Source organism: Bactrocera neohumeralis, unplaced genomic scaffold, assembly GCF_024586455.1.
Source record: "Bactrocera neohumeralis isolate Rockhampton unplaced genomic scaffold, APGP_CSIRO_Bneo_wtdbg2-racon-allhic-juicebox.fasta_v2 cluster09, whole genome shotgun sequence".
Lineage (NCBI taxonomy): Eukaryota > Metazoa > Arthropoda > Insecta > Diptera > Tephritidae > Bactrocera > Bactrocera neohumeralis.
In genome coordinates this window covers 7,208,654-7,227,343 of record NW_026089622.1, presented here as the reverse complement: position 1 = coordinate 7,227,343, position 18,690 = coordinate 7,208,654, and the positions used below count along the sequence as shown (strand labels likewise).

The 18,690-nt window shown below is 38.0% G+C and overlaps 1 protein-coding gene across 1 annotated transcript; it reads left to right on the top strand.

The window, feature by feature from the left end:
• The first annotated feature begins 15,743 nt into the window (after positions 1–15,743).
• LOC126764505 (uncharacterized) lies at positions 15,744–17,180 on the top strand. Its single transcript, XM_050482212.1, has 2 exons — positions 15,744–16,980; positions 17,052–17,180. Exons 1-2 carry the CDS (start codon positions 16,572–16,574, stop codon positions 17,129–17,131), a joined length of 489 nt encoding a protein of 162 aa, XP_050338169.1. The 5' UTR covers positions 15,744–16,571; the 3' UTR covers positions 17,132–17,180.
• The last annotated feature ends 1,510 nt before the right edge of the window (positions 17,181–18,690 follow it).

Genomic DNA, 18,690 nt, shown 5'->3' with positions numbered 1-18,690 from the left:
AAAAAACCGCCGATAATCCCGCAAATAAAATTTAAAAAATCAAATAATTAATCGAAAATACCGCAAACAAAATTAAAACCAAATAGTTAATCGATGAACCCGCAAATAAAATCTAATCGAAACTACTAACGAATCTAACCGCAATGGTCGATCTACATGACGACCCATTCTTGCCACATACCGTGGCACAATCGTCATATAAATTTGCATGCAACAAATTTGTAATTATAATAACTTCTCTATACAGATCAATATGGATGTGGATATGCCCAGCGTGCCAACGCCAACAGTGAGGTCCACCATTACTGTGCCACGCCCTGGGGCAGCTTCAGCGCCACGAAGCCCAGCGGCAAGGCCTCCTGCAACTGCTCCTCGTAGTGGTACGCGACCACTACCACCCCCCTCAACACCAGCCGCGGAACCTCCGCGCAGCCGATGTCCCCTGTGTCGGCGCTCTCATCGGTTACAGCATTGCAGCATTTTCCGTTGCATGCAGCCCTTACAACGCCAGAAGGTTGATCTGGCTCACGGACACTGCCTTAATTGTTTGGCGACGGTACACCACACACAGGAGTGTACGTCAGTCACCCTCTGCCAACTGTGTAACCGGCCACACCACACTATGCTGCATCGCACCCCAAAATGGGCCGCCATGCGCCAACGCTCTGCGGGCAGATCGCAGCAGACCAGTCGTCCGGGTCGGCAAAGGAAGCTAATAGCCCCTCCTCCAACAATATCGAGGCGAAATGAGGCATCATCACGGCGTCGACAGCCTCGGTGGTCATACCCCCGCTCCACTGGCCTCAGCAGTGTTGTTGCCACGCTGCAGCAACTACAGCGACTGCTAGGCTAATATTCGCCTAGGGGGGCCGGGATGGCTAGATGAGTTAGCGCGGTCCCCTCAACACACGTCCCTGGACGATAATTCACGACACCAACACGATCCACACATGAAGACCACACACGAATACATCACACATGAAGACAAAACACATGACAACATCATACCGTTATGCCGTTATACAGCGTATTCGCCACTCAGCAGCCCTTAAAAAGATCAGCAGTAACGAGCAACGGCCCCTTTTTCCGTCTCCCGTTCGTAGCGACAACATATTCTCCGGCGGTCCGCAAGAGTGAAGCGAATGCTGAAAACAACGCGTTCTTTTTTACAAGTTATTTTTCCTAAACACAAACGGTCAAAAGTGCTTTGCTGATATTTTCATATACAAACGTTCAAAAGTGTTTTCTGATATTTAAATACAAACGTGCAAAAGTGCTTGCTGATATTTTTCCATACATATGTTCCAAAGTGTTTGCTGATAATTTTCCCAAATACATACTACATACGTTCAAAAGTGCTTTCTGATATTTTCACTACATACATACGTTCAAAAGTGGTTTACCAAACAATTACAACTGGTTTTTACTAAATAAATTCAAAGTGTTTAACTGAGGTCAATAGGGAGTCAGCGGAATAAACTTAAAGTGCTCTATTGAAGTAATCAAAAGTGTTTTGCGGAAATCTGAAGTGTTGAGTGGAAACCAGTGTGAGATACCCAACCGCAGCAAGTGTCGTGGAATCCAAGCAAGTGAGTAAGCACATGCTATTATTTTCTTATCTTAAATGGGCGAAATGTAACTATCGCCCCGACTACTTCAAATACATATATTCATAATTTTAAATTTTATAGGTTTCTTTCAAGCTAATCTCTATCTGTTTTCCACCAAAATGAAAGTCAAAAGTTATCGTATACTGGAAACAGTATGACTTTCTGTCAAAAACATCGGTTCCTTACTTCATCTAGCTCACATGTACCTAAACTAAAGATCTTCAAAATTCCCTTGACTGTGTACCTTATATGTACATGCAATACATAAATATTTCTCCTAGGCCAAATACATCTGTTATAAAGATTTCTGCTTAACATGTTGATTTTTTGCTCATATACCTAATAAAATAATATAAATATACGACATTTAAGTAAACTGTGTTAATTTTGATTTAATCTCTCGGATGCATATTTTTATAAAACTTGGTAGGAGGGTTCTTAGTACCAAAAAAATTACGAGTTCATAGATGGGGCGGGCCATTGCCACGCCCAGAAATCGGCATTAACCGAATACCTATAAAGTTCCTTAACTAAGTGCTAAACTAAGATGTATGTACAAGGTGCGTTCCAAGGTAAACAGAACTTTTTGAATCTAGCGTCCCCTGGTGGCGCCATCTATATGTCAATTGGTGCATTAGAATCTGACATCTTTATCAATTGCCCAGTGAGAATTTCATAAAATTTCAGGGACAGAAAGTGAAGTTATTGCGCTTTAAGTGTCAGTATGTTTGTGTTATCGGTGTGAAAATGAGCTTCGAACAAAGAGCCAACATTAAATTTTATTTTAAAATTGGTAAAACTTTTACCGAATGTTTCAGTTAATGAAACAACAACTCCAAAACATCGATTTGTCGCATTTTGACCGAACATTTGGGCTTACGAAAGGTGTGTTAACGGTTTGTTCCACACAAATTGACTGACGACCAAAAATTGCTCAGAATCCAACATTCAAAGGACATCATTAAAGAGGTCAAAAATGTCAAAAACTTCCTTTACAATATTGTGACAGGTGACGAAACGTGGTGTTTTCAAGAGTGAAGACAATGCTGATCTGTTTTTATAATTCCAAGGGTATTGTCCACAAAGAACTTGTTCCACCCGGCAAAAACGTTAATGTGGTACTCTACCTTGGAGTTTTAAAGCGTTTGGTGCACCGCATTCGACGTGTTCGGCCCGAATATCGCGAAGATAAATGTTAGCGTTTGTTGCACGATAATACGCCATCTCATCGATTGACGCTTGTGATTTGACCAAAAATCACATATTATTCATTAACCACTCCCCGTATTCAACTGATATGGTATTTTTAAGTAAATCGATTTTACTTAAAAAAACCGATTATTTTAAACAATTGATCGTGTTAAATTTTTTCGTGTATTTTTTCGAAAAGTTCATTCAAAAACAAAAATTAAAAAAAAAGTTCCCCGAAAGTCAATTTCTACAAAAGTTATGGCTATTTCAAAATAAAAAAGCCTTTTTTTGAAAAATTCATAACTGTTTTTTGAAGTTGGACAAAAAATTTTGAAAAAATTCTCAAAAATGTTTTTCAAAGGGTGGAAAAGGATGGATAAGTTTCAGCAAAATCTAAAAGGGTCGGGTTCAAAAGTAGTCGATTTGATATGGAATACCCCATATGATTATACTCTTTCAGCCAGTTTCTACAGAGTATTTTAGTTTTGTGCACCTAACGTATGTAATTTGACAACTGCGACGCCTACAAATCGCCATTAACCAAAAGCATAAAGCATAAAGTGCATTTTGGTACAGGGGATCGTAGTAGCCAGGGGCACCTGTGGGCCAAAATTATATAAAAAGAGGACGTAGCCCCGCCCTCTAAAAAGTATAATGTACATATCTCCTCAACGACTTAAGCTACAACAACCGCATTTGCTGAGTATTTTCTCATATAAGAATTTCTACTGTCATTATGAAAATGGACGAAATCGGCGAATACCCCTCTCACTCCCCATATAACGGTACTGTTAAAAAATTATTAAAAGCGCAATAAATCAATAACTTAATAGGCCAGAGACATTAAACTTTACTACCAAGAAGGCATGAGAGAGCTTTATGGGAGCTGGTGTGAAAATTGGACGATGGGCGTGGTACCGCCCATTTTTTGGTAAAATCACATATCTCGGAACCCGACCAAACAATTTCGATAAAATGCAGGACGTGGCAGTTTTCTTACATTCTTATTTCACATTGTGAAAATGGACGAAATCGGACAACAACCACGCCTACTTCCCATATATCCCAATTTTAAATTCCGCTTGATTCGTTCAGTTTCGTACACACATCAAGAAATAATTGACATAACGGCATGCAACTTTGCACGAATAATATCTTTTGTGAGTGCCACCTTACGATCAAAATTGTTTAAATCCAACAAAAACTGTTCAAGCTACTAGGTACCAAATATTTGGACCCCAATACCAATAGTTGACTTTTGAACGAAAATACCGGTGAATGTATGATATATATGTAGTCTTTGGATTATAAACTTATAAACTTTATTAATTTAATAGTTTATTAAACTCACTTTACATTTTAGTTTTGTTTATTGAATTCACATTTTCCACAACTTATTATTAATTTAATATTTTTTTAAATTCACTTAACTTATCATAACTTTAATTGTCAGGCAGCGGCTTGTCTGCCACTTCTGAATACTTCTGCACTTCCCAGAAAGCTTCTCTCCTTTTCTCAAAATTTGGATTACTATATTTTGTAATACATACCACTTAGCTCAACGGTCGCTTCACTTTAAAATTCTCCGAAGATCGTCCAATTGATGTGTTGCATGATTCTCGGAATGTTGAACTTCTTGGAAACTTACTTGGCTCGACAGTCGCTTCACTTTAAAATTCTCCGAAGATCGTCCAATTGATGTGTTGCATGATTCTCGGAATGTTGAACTTCTTGAAACTTACTTGGCTCGACAGTCGCTTCACTTTAAAATTCTCCGAAGATCGTCCAATAGATGTGTTGCCTGATTCTCGGAATGTTGAACTTCTTGAAAACTTACTTAGCTCGAAGATCGCTTCACTTTAAAATTCTCCGAAGATCGTCCAATAGATGTGTTGCCTGATTCTCGGAATGTTGAACTTCTTGAAAACTTACTTAGCTCGAAGATCGCTTCACTTTAAAATTCTCCGAAGATCGTCCAATAGATGTGTTGCCTGATTCTCGGAATGTTGAACTTCTTGAAAACTTACTTAGCTCGAAGATCGCTTCACTTTAAAATTCTATATGTATACCGTTTGCACATCTTACATACTTATGTACACATTATGTACACATGCTCGGAATGTTGCATATATGTATAAGTATGTATGTACTACTCATCACTGAATTTAAATCGTTTCAGCACTTTTCTTTCTTTTTTTTTTTTTTTTTTTTTTTTGACTTTTTAATTTTAGGCACGGCTCACATACGCTCACACCTCGGTTGAGTCCCCATTTGTAGTCTTTGGATTATAAACTTATAAACTTTATTAATTTAATAGTTTATTAAACTCACTTTACATTTTAGTTTTGTTTATTGAATTCACATTTTCCACAACTTATTATTAATTTAATATTTTTTTAAATTCACTTAACTTATCATAACTTTAATTGTCAGGCAGCGGCTTGTCTGCCACTTCTGAATACTTCTGCACTTCTGTTTTAGTCAACTATTGTCTACTATGCTCGACTGTATATTTCGAATATTGTTCGAGTGTAGTTCGAATTGATCATATGTTCGTATAGTTTTGGTCAGAGGTGCATTTAAAAGGCACGTCCGCTACGTGTGGACCTTTGACCCACAGGTTCCACTCCCACATATATAACTGATATTAAAGGATAATCCTTCTCTAGTGTATGTCTATATGTCAAAAAAAAGATTTTCGAACTTCCGGGTGACTTTGTACCGCATATATCGGCCAATATGTGAGTTATCCTAATGAAAATAAGAGAGCGTGTTTTACTCATAACCGTGGATATTTGTGCCTAAAATATGTACATATATAAATTTCAGCAAAAATATGGCCTAATTCCTATAAAACTAATAACAAGATTTTCGAACATCCGGGTGACTTTACTCTATATGATTGGCTTTACACCTTAAAGTATTTCCCTGACTTTGATTCTTGCAAGTTGCAAGAGTATACTCGTAACATGTTCGGTTGCACCTGGCCTAAGGGTGCGAACAGAGTGGCCGCTTGTTGCCGAGCCGAGCCGACTGACGCTTATTGCGAGAACCAATGCGAGAAAACTGGTATTATACAAATTAGTACAATTAAGCGCGAACAGGTCATAGTGGGCGCCGAGCTGGTCAGAGCGCAAAGCTGGTTGAATGCGAGAAAACAGTTCCAAAGCGTATTCCAGCGCCGACTTGGCAGGATATTTTCTTAAATCACTATATAAGTGATGAAATTCTCCAAATTCACTTCGTTTATCATTTATTGGATGTTTTCCAAATGATTTTTTATTGATAAAATACTTTAAAACAGTAGCCGAAGCTAAATACTCATCATCTGACGAATCCATATCTTTTCACTTCAATTTCACAAACACGAATGAACAACAAACCCAAATGCATACATAAAACACAAATAATAGATAAAATATCAGCGCTGATTCTCGCATCCACTATGCACACTCAAACTTGTTTCTCGCATGAACAAGTTCTCGCAATAAGCGTCAGTCGGCTCGGCTCGGCAACAAGCGGCCACTCTGTTCGCACCCTAAGCCCTTTCTTCGGTTGCACCCGAACTTATTCCTTCCTTACTTGTTTAATATAAAATTTTGCCAGCAGCTCAAGGAATTTCGTCGTCTTTGATTCCTGCGAATTGCAAAAGTATTTTTACTTGTTGGTATAAAGTTTTGCCAACAACTGATATTATTTCCTGAGCTGACATTCTTGAAAACTGAAAGAGTATAAAGTGCTCAGTTATATTCGGAATACGTAAGGATCTATGCCGGCCAAACACTTTCAAATGTTAATGATTCACCTTAAACGCTCTATTCATACAAAATTGTATGCCTATATATTCAGTTGTGCTTGATTTGTATACAGTAAAATGAAAGAAACAGATGGAATTTAAATAAGGGTTAGCCCAATTCAGATAATTTTTGCACTGTAACATAGGATAATATTGAAATTGAATTCCTAAAACCACCTTAAAGTGATTTCTTACTATATACCACATAACAATCTTGGGTGCCAAGGAAAAAGTGTAGCTAGTTTCATCACGATATCTCAATATTTACTAAAGTTATCGCTTGCAAGGACAAACGAACAGACGTCAGTCACTCGAGTTTTAACTTGCCTCATATGCCTGATTATTTATGTATGCCTATATATTTATTTGTATATACATATATAACCCAACAGTTATCTTGTTTACATTTATGATATACCTGGGCCGGTCTGTCCATATAGGTAGGCTTGGAAACTTTATCAATTGAAAGTGAAGTATCTCAAAATCTTAACAATAACTGATTTTTCTTAATTAAGGGCATAAAAATAGCCCCTATTACGGATTCAAACCTAACTGCATTTGGTTTAAGTTTTGAAACATGGTATTATTGATATTAACGCGACCCGTCAAAAAATGTCAGCTGAAATGTTGTCAAATTTTAACTTTTTGTATTATTTATTACTTCACTTCGCGGTTGAAAAACTACGCTTATTCCGTAACATTCTATTTTGCTATTGCTACCGCTCTCACTTTGACGGGGGCCATGGCAGAACAATGTAAAAGTATTTGCTCTGCTCTGCTCTCAGTTTTGTTGGGTAAAAAAGGATAGCTGTAGCAATAGTCAGAAATGAAGTGCTGTGCTCTGCTCTTGCGAAGCAGTAGAAAAAAATTAAGAGCGGTATGAGAACAGAGCGCATTAAAATTTTCATGTAGTCTGCCATAAAATAATCACCGAAGGCCTTTTCCAACATTATGAACCTTTCGGCACCAGAAATTTGTTTCCTCACAAAAGAATTTAATGGAACATCTTTCCATATTTTTCTTGTAGAATAATTTCATTCATAATAAAAATCGTCGAATGTACTTTATATACTTCAGAAAGACACGAGTATACTAAACTTCTTCTTCTTTACTGGCGTAGACACCGCTTACGCGATTATAGCCGAGTTAAGAACAGCGCGCCAGTCGTTTCTTCTTTTCGCTACGTGGCGCCAATTGGATATTCCAAGCGAAGCCAGGTCCCTCTCCACTTGGACCTTCCAATGGAGAGGAGGTCTTCCTCTTCCTCTGCTTCCCCCGGCGGGTACTGCGTCGAATACTCTCAAAGCTGAAGTGTTTTCGTCCATCCGGACAACATGACCTAGCCAGCGTAGCCGCTGTCTTTTAATTCGCTGAACTATGTCAATGTCGTCGTATATCTCGTACAGCTCATCGTTCCATCGAATGCGATATTCACCGTGGCCAATGCGCAAAGGACCATAAATCTTTCGCAGAACCTTTCTCTCGAAAACTCGCAACGTCGACTCATCAGTTGTTGTCATCGTCCAAGCCTCTGGACCATATAGCAGGACGGGAATTATGAGTGACATATAGAGTTTGGTTTTTGCTCGTCGAGAGAGGACTTTGCTTCTCAATTGCCTACTCAGTCCGAAGAAGCACCTGTTGGCAAGAGTTTGAGTTTAAGAGTTGGAGGATGGAGTCATGTGTAGAAGTTCACTCAAGTGAGGCAAGTTCTCTGATTGCCATTCACTTGGGAGTGGCCAGAAACCATTCTTTTACATATGCCTAAAGCAGCTCACGACTTCCGGTCTTTGACCAAATATCCTCTGGGTAGCCTAAGAACATCCGTTTGAAGGCGAGCTAAAGTGAGAAGGCGAAGCATCCCCTGCATATGGTTGTGCGACAAGTTTGGGACCCGCCACGTAAAAAAACACCCCCAATGGAAAGTAGCAATCAGAGTATACTAAACACTTATTATTATTTTGATGGCACAGATTCAGTGACAGTTAAACCAACATAGAAAAAAAATCGACGAATGGGTTTTCGCGCAAAGTTTAAATTAACAAGTAAGGAAGAGCTAAGTTCGTGTGTCACCGAACATTTTATACTCTCGCATGATAAAGTCATAATCGAGATTTCCTTATACGTCATTTACATATATACTCGTATTATACAGAAAAGGCATCAGATGGAATTCAAAATAGCGTTATATTGGAAGAAGGCGTGGTTGTAAACGGATTTCACCCATATTTCGTACATGTCATCAGGGTGTTAAGAAAATATTATATACCGAATTTCATTGAAATCGGTCTAGTAGATCCTGTTATATGGTTTTGGGTCCATAAGTGGGCGAGGCCACGCCCATTTTCAATTTTTAAAAAAAGCCTGGGTGCAGCTTCGTTCTGCCACTTCTTCCGTAAAATTTAGTGTTTCTGACGTTTTTTGTTAGTCGGTTAACGCACTTTTAGTGATTTTCAACCTAACCTTTGTATGGAAGGTGGACGTGGTTATTATCCGATTTCTTCCATTTTTGAAGTGTATATGAAAATGCCTGAAGGAAACGACTCTATAGAGTTTGGTTGACATAGCTATAGTAGTTTCCGAGATATGTACAAAAAACTTAGTAGGGGGCGGGGCCACGCCCACTTTTCCAAAAAAATTACGTCCAAATATGCCCCTCCTTAATGCAATCCTTTGTGCCAAAGTTCATTTTAATATCTTTATTTATGGCTTAGTTATGACACTTTATAAGTTTTCGGTTTCCGCCATTTTGTGGGCGTGGCAGTTGGTTGATTTTGCCCATCTTCGAACTTAACCTTCTTATGGAGCCAAGAAATACGTGTACCAAGTTTCATCATGATATCTCAATTTTTACTCAAGTTACAGCTTGCACGGACAGACAGACATCCGGATTTCGACTCTACTCGTCACCCTGATCACTTTGGTATATATAACCCTATATCTGACTCTTTTAGTTTTAGGACTTACAAACAACCGTTATGTGAACAAAACTATAATACTCTCCTTAGCAACATTGTTGCGATAGTATAAAAAGTCTTACAAATTTTTACCCACAGTAGTATGGTAGCTATATGGTAGCTTGGGTCATTATTTGTAATTTATTCTCATTTGAAGCGAAGTTGAAACGCCATGTAAGATTTAGATTAATATTTAACATTTAGTAGGCAATGGTTTGATTCAGTCCATCAACAATACGATCATCCCTGGGGCGCCAAGAAACTCTTGTACCAAGTTTCATTATGATGTCTGATTTTCCACGGAAGTTATCGCTTGCACCACCATCGCATTGGAAAATGAGATGGGAAAAGTTCAGGAAGATCCCGGACAGACATCGAGCGATGTTGGAAGTATAGAGCCAGGTGAGTGGCTTTTGTGGTTTGAGCTTGAAGACAGACTCTAAAAATTTTATGCTGGGAGGGAGCTCTTGAACGACCTTCTGAAAGTGCAGATAAAATAATTGTTAATGCGAGTTGGTACGAGACAGCAAGGCCCCAAAGTGTATGACAATATTTGAATGTGACTAAAACGCACATCACGCAAAGGGGGGTAGCCCATTACTGGGCGCTAAGCTTCGAGCAACAGAGGTAGCAACTGCTGGCGTCCGCCGATGATGTTGACATCATTGACTTCAACAACCGTGGTCAATTTGTATTATATCAATATTACCAAGATAAGTTACTTGGTTCGCTTGGGACACTAAAATATTGTTAATTTTTACTGCCGGGCACATTTTTGGTCTTAGCAAAAATGTAACATGCTTACACTTTTGTTCATTCACATTTATACGCCAGTTGGCTAGCCATTCTTCGACAGAACTTAAGTGTTTCGCTAATATACTTGATGCTATAATGTAGCATTTGTTACGGCTCACTAAAGCTGTGTTATCCGCAAAAGTTGAAGTCAATACATATATTATATTATATATGAAAGGCCTTCATACCACACCTTATCAACAGCCTGAGCCACGTCTAGAAATACTATATATCTAGCTAAACAGTGCTCTCTGTTCTCAAATGCTTTTCTATATATTTGCCTTATCGTGCTATGTTTTTCACGATCATTAGTAGCAAGATAATCTGCGACTTTTTCCATGAAAATTGATAGTATCCGAAACTCATCATTACATTGAAGAGCAAATAAAGCACCCCTACCCCAATATTGGTAACTCAATCAGCATTTTGGCGGTAATACTATCATGTCCTGACGACTTTTTTGTATTAAGTTCTTTTATGATTCTAATAATTTCAGAAGGTGAAGTCTTAAAAGACTCAGCGACTCATTAGCTGTGTTGGGTAAGATTGACAGCTTAATGTTGTTTATTAGACAATTAGGTTGAAATACCTTTTCTAGGTGATTTGCAAAACAATAAGCATTTTCCTCGTCATTTCGGGACCAATTTCAACACACAAGTCTCGAGTTACTTACAGAAAATTTCAATTGAAGCTGAATGGAAGGCGTTTTTTTCGTTTACAAGACTTTTTATTTTACTATTAGCAATTATTACTGTTTTTTTCTGAAACTAGGCTTTTGTTTGGTGTTGCTAAGACAGCTGGGTTAGTTATTATATCATTGAGTTCTATTATGCTTTCCCTGTATTTAATTTGTACTCAACATTAATGTGACTATTCACACATTTTTTATATTTTGAACAGTTCGTTTTATAAGATGTTAAACCCACTTTTGGATCAACGAATATGGGTTATTCACTTATTTTTATTAAAACAGGACAGTGATCAGAAGATAGGACAGTACATGTATTAACTATTTTGTGTGTTAACTGTCAGAAGATCTGCTGTATATATGATGTATAGAGTTGAGCCTAAAACACTTTCCTGTGGTGCCCTAGCCGAATCGGTCGTTCATCAGATATGAAATTTTATACAATTCTAAAGGTAGAATGTTTTTATCAATTTTTAATAGGCCTTGATGTCACACCTTATCAAACGCCTGAACTACGTCTACATAGATGATTCTCACATTATTTACTTATTTCGTTAGTAATTCTATTTATTAGTTCTATGGTACTATGTTTTTCACGAAACCCGAATTCGTGCAATGGTATTTTATTATGTTCATGGAAGAAAGGATACATCTTTGATAGTCATACTTTTTCAAATATTTTAGAAAGACAGGGTAGAAAACCGATTGGTTTGTATGAAGACGGCTGTGTTAGGTCTTTCCTATGTTTATCTATCTAGATAATCTGCGACTTTTTCTATGAAACTGGACAGTATCCAAAATTAAGAATTGAATTGAAGAGCAAAGATAGCATCTCTACCGCAATATTTGGTCATTAAAATATCATTTTTGGGGTAATATTATTCGATCATGGCGACTTTTTTGGATTAAGTTCTTTTATGAATTTAATAATTTCAGAAGGTAAAATCTTTAAAAATTCGAGCGTAACATTGGCTATGTCGGGTACGGTTGACAGCTTAAATTTGTGCTTTGGACAATTAGGTTGAAATAAGTTTTCTGCAAAACAACAAGAATTAACACCTCTACCGCAATATTGGGTCACTCAAATAGCATTTCTGGGATAATATTTTCCGGTCTTGGCGACCATTAAGTTCTTTTAAGAATCTAATAATTTCGGAGAGTGTACATGTAAATGACGCAATTTCCAAAGAGAATGCCGTTGGCTTGAATTTGGACACAGCTTCTTTATATACGTTTCGGTGTTGAATTTTTCCTTGCATTTAAGCGCTTTTTACAGCATATAGGGATTCTCCGGTTCATACTATTTAGATCCCGTCTGTCGTCTCAAAAGCGGGCGGGTGTCACTCGGAAGAATGCCTCTTTGTCTTGGGATCATACTCAAAGATCCATGACTTGTCACCTGTGATTACGTTATTCAAAAATTGGGGGTCACTTCCACACATGTTCAAATTTTCTTGGCACACTCCTGCTCGCCTCAATTTCTGGACGTCAGTGAGCACTTTTGGAACCATCTTCACGCACACCTTGCGCATGTTCACGTTCTCCGTCACAATGTCATGAACATAGATTTTGATAAATTTAACAATTGCGAAATTAGACGAATACTTAGTCAACGGTCTGAGTTCAAAACTATGCGCACACGAGTTGTTAGTGTTGGTTGAAGTCGCATGTTTCCCAGCACCGTCTTCATCAGCAACCTCATCCCGGCCCTCCAAAAAGCTTGGTGCAACCGAAACGCACCACTTCTTGCTAAAGCAACATCTCGGTAAGCCTGCTTGATCATATCAAATGTCTCTGTCGCAGATTTACTGAGTTTAGCACAGAATTTAATCGCGTACCTCTGCTGTAACGAACGCTGCATCCTCGGCTTGCAGCAATCACAGAAACACGTCCCGCGAAAATGTTTGTCGTGACTTTCCAGGTGCTCGGAGACAACTGAGCAGCCGCTCGTTCTTTAGCTAGGAACGCCCTTTACCAAATACAGTCGGTGCGCGCACGCTCCGAAGTACAGTCGCGGCGGAAGAAAATCTGTCCTATGCTATTCGTTTTATAAGATATTAGACCCACATTTGGATCAACGATATGGGTTGTTCACTTATCTATATTAGTACAGGAAAGTGATCAGTAGATAGGTCTGTACATGTATCAACTGTTATGTGCGATTTTTCTATATTTTTGATTACAACCAAATTAATTAAATCTGTTATTTTGTTACGATCACTGGGCCAATACCCAAGAGATACTATGTCAAGGTTATTGTGCCTATTAACATATCATAGTGTGATACAGTTGTAGTCATTTCGGATTAATTGAGCCTCAATACATATCTTTTGCATTGTAATCTCCACCTGCCAGAAATCTATCATCAAGCGAATCAAAAAGCTCTGTAAATTGGATGCCTGTAATTTTAAACTGAGGTGAACAGTCTTTAGCCGTCAGTTTTAAGTCCCCACAGCGATTTTTATACTCTCGCAACAAAGTTGCTAAGGAGAGTATTATAGTTTTGTTCACATAACGGTTGTTTGTAAGTCCTAAAACTAAAAGAGTCAGATATAGGGTTATATATACCAAAGTGATCAGGGTGACTAGTAGAGTTGAAATCCGGATGTCTGTCTGTCCGTCCGTCCGTCTGTTCGTCCGTCCGTCTGTCCGTCCGTCCGTGCAAGCTGTAACTTGAGTAAAAATTTAGATATTATGATAAAACTTGGTACACGTATTTCTTGGTTCCATAAGAAGGTTAAGTTCGAAGATGGGCAAAATCGTCCAACTGCCACGCCCACAAAATGGCGGAAACCGAAAACCTATAAAGTGTCATAACTAAGCCATAAATAAAGATATTAAAGTGAAATTTGACACAAAGGATCGCAATAGGAAGGGGCATATTTGGACGTAATGTTTTTGGAAAAGTGGGCGTGGCCCCGCCCCTACTAAGTTTTTTTGTACATATCTCGGAAACTACCATAGCTATGTCAACCAAACTCTATGGAGTCGTTTCCTTCAGGCATTTCCATATACAGTTCAAAAATGGAAGAAATCGGATAATAACCACGCCCACCTCCCATACAAAGGTTATGTTGAAAATCACTAAAAGTGCGTTAACCGACAAACAAAAAACGTTAGAAACACTAAATTTTACGGGAGAAATGGCAGATGGAAGTTGCATCCAAACTTTTTTTTAAAATTGAAAATGGGCGTGGCCTCGCCCACTTATGGACCAAAAACCATATCTCGGGAACTACTATACCGATTTCAATGAAATTCGGTATATAATATTTTCTTAATACCCTGATGACATGCTCGAAATATGGGTGAAATCGGTTCACAACCACGCCTTTTTCCAATATAACGCTATTTTGAATTCCATCTGATGCCTTCTCTGTATAATATACACATTAGGAACAAATGATGATAGCGGAATAAAACTTTACACAAATACGGTATTTAAAAAATATGTAAATGACGGATAATGAAATCCCGATTATCACTTTATCATGCGAGAGTATAAAATGTTCGGTGACACCCGAACTTAGCCCTTCCTTGCTTGTTCATAGATATTGTTGTAGCTTGTAACTGCGCTGTAGCATGAGATTCTAATGCGTGGTGATTTATTCGGTTTCTAACCAACACTGCTGTTATACCATGTGCCTTTTCATCTGGGTGATTTGTAACATAGATTCTAAATCGCGTTATAAAGAAATTGTTTATATTCGTAGGGTTTCTGACAAAAGCATAACATCTATATTATTTTCATCCAGAAATATAATAAGCTTCAAATTATGTTAGTACACTTCGTTAGCATTTCACCCACTGGAAGGATACAATAAGATTTCGTATGTCCATACTCTTGATAGTTTGTGCATTGTACTAGACCATTTCTTTTGAGTGGGTCCTCAACGATAATTCTGCCATAGAGCAGATATTAAAGGTTTTAAATGGGATGTGTTTAATTTTTCATAAGTTGGCTAGAATTTGGCATCAATTCAATTTTGAACATTGATTGTGCGACTTTGTTCCTGTTAAAAATGTTTACCACTGATTTAACACTAAAACCACCTTTTTTCTTGCTTCTTTAACATCATTAGAGTCTATGGAAGACTATACCTTTTATGTAAACTACTAGGCCTTTTGAGCTCTTCAGTTGGTAAGAGTAGTAAATCTTGTTATTATTCGACAAAAATTTTAATATTTAGGGGCACTATGTGAAAACTGTTTGTGCCTATTACAGTCGAAACTCTCTATAACGAACTCCTATATAACGAAGTTTTCTTTATTACGAAGCAATTATAGGAATACTGCGTTTTGAGTCTACTTTGAGTGTAAAATAATCTCCATATAACGAATTTCCCTATAGTGAATATTTCCATATAACGACCGTAACTTCAAGATTAAACCGTTTTCAATCTCCATATAACGAATTTATTCAAATAATTTTTCGTTTTTATTTACACACATACATCAGCGATAGGCAAAACCGAATGCACGCGCACAAAAAAGAAATCGACGTCGCTTTGTTGTGTGTTATTGGTGTTGTTATTCTTGCTCTGTGTATACTTTGTTGCTTTCACAACTCACAAGCAGAGACTGATGCTTTGAACCGTTTATTTTCCATAAAATTGAAAGTGTATTTCGGGGAACCACCGAAATGTGCAAGTGCCAACTGAAATCTTTACCATCTCTCATATTTCTTGCAGTCGCTATCAATTTGCCTTTGCATATCGCTATAGTAAGCAGCCGCGCATAAGTATTACTGCGGAAAAAAACATTGATCATAAAAGAAGTTGAAAAAGAAAAAGTTTCAAAAAATATTAATATTAATGTATTAAACGCAGGAAGCTTCGAACTTGTACCTTTGAAGATATTGACGAAGCAATGCCGAAATGGGTATACGCGGCATATGGTAGGAATCTTCCTCTATCTTCATTAATACTGAGAGAAAAAGCAAAACAATTCGTTGAAGCATTGGGCCACGGAGAATTTGAACCAAGTATAGGCTGGCTTGAAAAATTTAAAAATCGTTCCGGGATTGTTCAAAAAAAAAAAAAACATTCAAACTCCAGATGAATGGGTAACGAAGGTCTTGCCAAAATTGTTAGAAAAATATGACGAAATCGACATCTTTAACGCCTGTGAGACGGGTTTGTTTTTTAAGTGCTTACCAAATAAACGATGGCGTTTAAAAATGAGAAGTGCTTTGGGGGGAAAAAGAGGAAAGAGAGGATTACTTTTATGGTGGCCTGCAATATGACCGGTTTGGAGAAAGTTAAATTGCTTTTTATATGAAAGGCCAAAAATCCGAGATGCTTCAAAGAAATCAAATCTCCGGACGTGCATTATGAATTTAATAAGAAAGCATCGATGACAAACATGATTTTCTTGAAATGGCTTTTGAAATTGGACAGAAAGTTTGCTTCTCAATAAAGAAATGATTTGCTTTTGTTGACAACTGCGCTGCGCACTCTAGGGATGTAAAGGACCAATTGAAAAATATTGAAATTGCTTATTTCCCACTCAACGTGACTTCGTTACTTCAGCCAATGGATCAGAGCATAATTTGTAACATTAAAACGCATTTTGACAAATATTTGTCACAAATGGAGGAGAAAAAACCTCCCACGCGCACAAATTTGCTGGATGCCGTAAGAAACTTAAGTAAAATGTGGGATGTTAAAGAAAAATCCGAGACAATTGTAAACTGTTTTAGAAAAGCAGGATTTGTAAAAGTTGGCACCACAACGAACAACAGTATGCCTTGGCACGAAGAAAACTATCTTCTACTATCCCACTTCGCCTTTTTAGAGTCTTCATTTGAAAGAGTTGCTAATATTAATGCAACATTTAAATACTACAACAATGTTGACTGTGATGTCATTACCACAGACAACCCTTCCGACGAAAATATCATCGAAAGTGCTCAAGGAAGTTTTGGAGCACCAGCTATCTCAGGTAAAGAAACGATTATAAAAAATCCGTGGCTAATAATTTTCTGATGTGCATTATTATTTCTCTTTTAACAGATTCAGATGGACAACTTTCTTCATCTTCATCATTTCAAGGAAATGAAAACCAATGCCAAATACTGTGTTTACTTCATTAAATGTATTAGAAAATTAAAATAACTGACTACTAGAAATAACAAATGTTAAAAAGAACAACATTTTTGTCTTTTCTATATAGCGATTTTTCTTTATAGCTAAGTAAATATCCAGTCCCTTGGAATTTGTTATAGAGAGTTTCGACTGTATATTACTTAGTTTTGCTTGGTACATTCTAACCTTGCAATTTGCTTTCCTTTGCCATAGATAAAATGATACGAAACTCTCTTATTAGCTCTCTTTTTGCTCTCAAATGCATTGCCTGATTGGGTTGGTAGCAATGGAGATCAGGAAATTTTGAGCAGCTGATATCAGAAAAAGCGAGATGACAGAAATAAACCGCTATAATTAACTGACAAAATCAGTGTAAAATGAAATTTCATTGAAGTTTGTGTCTTTTGGTAAAGTAAATTGTTATGTGATATGTATATTAATGATTTTGCATTTTAACATTTATATACATATGCATTTTCAAAGTGTTTAATTTAGTATTTTGTATAGTTTAGCGAAAATGCCGCAATAAGGAAGTGTGTGGTTAAAATTTAAAATATACGAATATTAGTAATGTTCGATGCACTTAGTTTGGGGGGAATACTTACCCTTGGATTATGTATCCCTTTGTGGGTTTGGTTAAATTAAAGATCTATAAAAAATTGATCGATTTATAATTGTATGTATTTCCCCTTGCGGGCGAGACTTCAGTATTTTGGATACAATTTTAAATATAATTATTTATATTTCAGTATTTTTAGTACAAATGTAGATGTCTGATTAATTATGGTTCCTTGGACACTGTTCACTTTAACTGTTGCTGCTTCTGCACACACACACGCGACCGGATGGGGACTCCAATGTTGGAGTAGAACTTTGTGATATCCAAAATTGGTGGATCGATGGTGGACGAACTAGCGAGACGTGTGTCCTCGATACGGGCGTAAAAAGCGAATTGTGTTCCACCCCCATCTAACCAATCCTTTTTGATCGGTTAGGTGGTGAAAACGATAACGTGTGGTGTGTGTGTAGTGTGGTTGGTTTGTTGCGTGGGGTTGCGTGTATGATGATGTAGGTTGTGTGCCGAATATTGTGTTGTGTGATGAGTGTGAGTTTTGTGATGAATGTTATGTTGTGTGATGAGTGTGAGTTGTGTGATGAATGCTATGTTGTGTGGAGGGGCGAGATGCCATGAAGTCGCATAAACATCCCGGCCCCCCTGGGCGAATTAATTGCCTAGAAGTCGCTGCAGTTTCTGGAGGGTGCTCACTACAGCGCTGAAACCCGTCGCCTTTCGTTGGTTACGTTGATGATGATGTGGTGGTGTCTGCGAACGTGCACCTCGGGAGTGCGTAGAGCGATGGGCTCGTCGGCGTTGAACGTGATGCCCATGCTGATGGTGCCGCTGTTGACCATGCCGATGACTGGCGTGCGTTGACTGAACCGAGCGTCGAGGAAAGCGGTGAAAAAGTGTATGATGCGGTCGGTGGCAGTACTGACACGACCCGTCGGACATGCACTCCAACGTAGCGTGCGTGTCTGCCAAGCATGAAATGCAGTGGCCGTGGGC